Source organism: Nicotiana tabacum, chromosome 8 (genome assembly GCF_000715075.1).
Source record: "Nicotiana tabacum cultivar K326 chromosome 8, ASM71507v2, whole genome shotgun sequence".
NCBI lineage: Eukaryota > Viridiplantae > Streptophyta > Magnoliopsida > Solanales > Solanaceae > Nicotiana > Nicotiana tabacum.
Genome location: NC_134087.1, coordinates 189,544,834 through 189,549,582, shown reverse-complemented (window position 1 = coordinate 189,549,582; position 4,749 = coordinate 189,544,834). Strand labels below are relative to the sequence as shown.

The 4,749-nt window shown below is 35.2% G+C and overlaps 1 protein-coding gene across 1 annotated transcript; it reads right to left on the bottom strand.

The window, feature by feature from the left end:
- Positions 1 to 1,190: 1,190 nt before the first annotated feature.
- On the bottom strand, positions 1,191 to 2,961 carry LOC107767470 (uncharacterized). Its single transcript, XM_016586480.2, has 3 exons — positions 2,544 to 2,961; positions 1,902 to 2,087; positions 1,191 to 1,799 (listed from the first exon to the last, which is right to left on the bottom strand). Exons 1-3 carry the CDS (start codon positions 2,754 to 2,756, stop codon positions 1,740 to 1,742), a joined length of 459 nt encoding a protein of 152 aa, XP_016441966.1. The 5' UTR covers positions 2,757 to 2,961; the 3' UTR covers positions 1,191 to 1,739.
- Positions 2,962 to 4,749: the final 1,788 nt, after the last annotated feature.

The following is a 4,749-nucleotide window of genomic DNA, read 5'->3' as shown; positions in this document are numbered from 1 at the left end:
ACTTGCCTCTCTGTGTCTTAGACAGACTTTTTGGGTGATAAGGTGCAAACATGGGAGGAAAATAGGCGTGTTGGGTTCAATTTAGGGGGTTAAAATGGGTTAGGTCAATAAATGGGTCATTGCGCAACGCAGTTCAAAGCGTATTTGGGTCAAGATGAGCTAAACAATGGGTCATAGCCCAATTCTCCCAATATGACCCATGTTTTAAAACCATGATCATCTTGCATAAATAAAGCCTTTTACCTTTTATACACATATGTATAAAAGGTTAATAAATACTATTAATATTTTGAGAATCAAAATATATTTTCTTAATAACAAATTAGTATTTAAAATGTGTAAGTTGAAAAATATTTTGCGGGTGGGGTGGGTTGTGTGGGTGGGGCAGAAAAATGACAAAAAATGAAAACAGAAAACAGAAAATTAAAAATACAAAAAAATAGTAAAAAACATTGTGGGGAGGGGCAATTAATGAAGGGCAACTAAGTAAATCTCTAAATAAGTTGGGTTGAGATCCCTTTGTTTTGGGTAAGTTTCATAGGTTGTATTTGAGATACTTCATGGGTCAGAATGTTTGTAACCCAACCCATTAATCTCTGGACGGGTTGGGCGGGTTGAATGTGTTTAGGCTCAAATTAGTGACATTTGCATCTATACCCGCATTTTGTGTCACATTTTAACTTGTGTCCGCTTTGCAAAAAAAATTGCAAGCGTACCTGCTTTTTTGCATAACTTCAGCATACGGGGATGAAGTAGCAAATGCAATCACGCAAAACTTCAACATTCTAGTAGACGGGCCTGAAGTTCAGCTCTAGAGCTGAAGTTTTTGTTTTGTAACTGGCGAACTTCAGCTCTAGAGCTGAAGTTTTTGTTTTGTAACTAGCGAACTTCAAGTCTAGAGCTGAAATTTTTGTTTTGATAACAAGCAAACTTCAGCTCTAGAGCTGAAGTTTTTGTTTTGTAACTAATGAACTTCAGCTCTAGAGCTGAAGTACATTGTTCTTGTGGCAGCAACACCATTTTCATTATCGACGTCAACGTTGAACACATGAGCATGCGTTACGAAGCATTTCTGTGTCACTGTCGTCTTTGTCAATCTTACTTACTAGTAACACTGCAATTGATGCTCAAAAATTTAATTTTTGGAATTGAGGTTTCCAACTCATTGTTGTGCAATAAGAAACAAAATGTGATAATGATGGTGGGTGTATTTCTGTGACAAATACATCTCTGTAATTCCATTCTAATTGAATGGGTACCAAAAAAATAGAGAAGCAGATAGCGAAAAATTGAGCAATGAACATGAAGGAAGTCAAGTCTTTCACTAGTTAGACGCTAGTATTCAATAATTAAGATAGTGACCTTTTTCTCTTTAGTCTGGTGATGGTGATGGAGAAGGAGGAAGAGAAAGGGGCTGAAGTTGTTTAAAAAGTAAGTACAAATTAATTAAAAAAAATTTTAAAAAATGAATATAAGTTAAATGAGGGTGACCAAATAGGGCGCCTCGTGCAATTTTTACTTCAAATTACCACCCTTAGATGCAAAGTCGAGAGAGAAACAATCCAGACCGCATCCTAAGGTCCCTAAGCAAGTCATATTTAATCTTGAACTAGCCAAAAAACTTTCTCGGAATTCCACAATTGCATAAAGTTACCGTAAACCACAAAAGATGGAAAAGACGAGGAAATTGAAAATCAGTATCAAAAAATATATCCATCAAATAAGCAAGCTGATCATGATTAGTGCTTGCCAAATTGCCAGATGGATGAGATATCTTTCAGGAAACACTTCAATCTCGTCTGCATCACATCACAAAGTTACACAAACCTATTAGGAACTACATGTTTTAATTAGCCAAACAAAGACCATTTGCTATTGGAATAGATAGTTGCAGTACTCACACAAAAACCAGACGTGACTTTCTCATTTGCTCCGCTCATCTTTTTTCCTTTGGACCCTCTTTGATAGCATGTCTCTTCAGCATCACAGGAATCTTCTCTTCCCATCTGTTCATACCTCCTCTGCTTATTTTTTCGACGAAATAAACAGGAAATTGGCAATCCTATCCTTCTTGTCCATCTCCTTTTCTGTAGGAATTATTATTCATAGTATAATTCTTGAAAATGGCGGATCTAGACAAGACATAGCAGGGTCGTGCTCGGACTATGTATGTTTGTGCGAAAAAGATGGGTTTTTTCTTACACGAATAGCCGACTAGATTCAATCGTTGTTTATATTTTTTAATCGGTATATATTATTATATACTGATTATATATATATATATATATATATATATATATATATATATATATATATATATATATATATTATATTCATCGGCTATTTTTAGTTTAAGCGATTGTGTGCGCTGCTATTTAGGTTAATTTTTCAACCAAAAAAAAAAAGTGGTACATATATAAAAAGCATAATATAGTGACCCAAATTCTGAATTGGCTACTGCTTATCGATCATATACATAACGATTAAACTTGGTATTTACTAACTTTTCATCATAAACCAAAATGGGACTATGAATTACGTACCTTTTGCTTTTGTTTTGAATTATCGGACGTACATCGAGGGTATGTAGAGTTGGCATGCCTTAACTCATGAGCATAGTCCAAGAGTTGTGCTCGACGATCGTATCCTCTTCTTCTTGCTGTTCTTTTCAATGGATCAGATCTATATTGTGAATCTGTGGTTGATAAAGATTCAACATAAACACTGATAATCACTCCTTTTTCTTCCATCCTCATTTCAAGATAATCAGTAAATTACGATCTAAGAAAAAAGATCGAAATATAAATCTCATAAAGATCATCAATCTCGTAAATCCTCTCCGGCCGTGATTTATCGCTCTTTTTTATGTTTTCGTCAACTATATATTCAGCATTCCGCACGCGATATATCTACGTGTACGTACAAGACGAGAAATTATAACTTGAACTATGGAGTAGGTGAAAACTACAACTTTATGCCTAATTGTATACCAAACCACTCCACTAAGCTCCTTGTCAACTGACATGAAGTAACATTATATGCCTACAAAGTCCAATGACAACTGAATTCGGTCGTTTCTATTGAGTCTTGACTAATGAAAAAAAATAATCCATCCGTTTTAATTTATGTGAACCTATTTCCTTTTTAGTTCGTGCCAAAAAGAATGACCTCTTTCCCTATTTGGAAACAATTTACTTTTATGCAATGATTTATAGTCACACAAAATATATGTGCTTCATTTTACACTACAAGTTCAAAAGTCTTCTCTCTTTTCTTAAATTCCGTGCCCAATCAAATGGGTTCACATAAATTGAAACGGATGGAGTAAGAATTTGTTTCTAATCTGTCTATCCAGAATATAGCTTAAAACGAAATAGGAAAAGGTTACAAACTCTCTGTGAATGTTACTACGTAATAAAATATTATTCACACTTCACTTAGTCCGCCTTCGGATACGATTCAATAATGTTTTTATCCATTAAAAGAAGTTCTCTATTTCATCAGTCATCAATTCAATTTTATATGTATTTATCTGATTATTATTATTTTTAATTAGTTCAAGTACCACTTTTTAAAAAAACCCCTCAATACAACATCCGAAAAGACAATGACAAGATAATATATATATATATATATATATATATATATATATATATATATATATATATATATATTTATATTTATGGTATCCGGGTCGGTTATGCTGCCTCTCTTTCTATAAATGGAATACTTCTGTGATAACCCGATAGGTCATCTAGAGTTTTAACCCTTAATTATGTGTCTCGAAACCTCAAATAGCTCCTTTAGCCTTCCTCAATTTGTATTCGCAGTCCGTGACTTTTGATGGAAGCCTTTTATGTGAAAAACTTATTAAATGTGATTTCGTGCCTTAAAAATTTATTTGAGTTGACTTCGGTCAAAGTTTTTAGCAAACAGACCCAGACCTGTGTTTTGATAGTCCCGATTGGTTCGTATCGTGATTTGGGACTTGGGCGTATGCTCGCTATCGAATTCGGAGGTCCCTAGCTCGAGTTACTACAATTTGTTGAAATTTTGAAGTTTAAATAATTTATAAATTTGACCGAAGTTTGACTTTATTGCTATCAGGTCCGGATTTTGGTTTCGGAGCTTGGTATAGGTTCATTTCTGTATTTATGACTTGTCTGTAAAATTTGACGCAAAGCATAGTTGATTTTACATGATTCGGACGTTCAGTTGTTAAAATAGAAGTTCTTAAGTTTCATTGGAAATTTTATTGATTTTGGTGTCTGGTTCGTAGTTCTAGGTGTTATTTTGGTGTTTAGATCGCGCGAGTGAGTTCCTATGATGTTTTGAACTTGTGTGTATGTTTGGTTTGGAGCCCCGAGGGCTCGGGTAAGTTTCAAATAGGCTTCGGAGTGGTTTGGACTTAAGAAAATAGCTGGTGAGAATCTGCCTCTGATCTCGCATTTGCGAGGTCAATGTTCGCATTTACGAACTGTCAAAATTCCTGTCAGGTTCGCATTTGTGAACCACTTCCTCGCATTTGTGAAGAATGGCTGGGCAGCAAGGGATCGCATTTGAGATCGATAGGTCGCATTTGCGAAGGGTCACAGTTCGCATTTGCGAACAAATCATTGTAAATGCGGTGATAGCAGAGATGGAGCTTCTTCGCAATTTTGAAGTATGTCTCGCATTTGCAGGGTTCGCAATTGTAAGAACCAGGTCGCAATTGCGACATCTGTGCCTGGTCAAAAGCTGAGTTAGACA

Excerpts from the sequence above, each read along its gene's own strand:
- LOC107767470 (XM_016586480.2), bottom strand. The coding sequence starts at position 2,756 with ATGAGGATGGAAGAAAAAGGAGTGATTATCAGTGTTTATGTTGAATCT. Across the intron at positions 2,088-2,543 it reads ATTCAAAACAAAAGCAAAAG|AAAAGGAGATGGACAAGAAG; the intron begins GTACGTAATTCA and ends TAATTCCTACAG. Across the intron at positions 1,800-1,901 it reads AAGTCACGTCTGGTTTTTGT|ACGAGATTGAAGTGTTTCCT; the intron begins GTGAGTACTGCA and ends GATGTGATGCAG.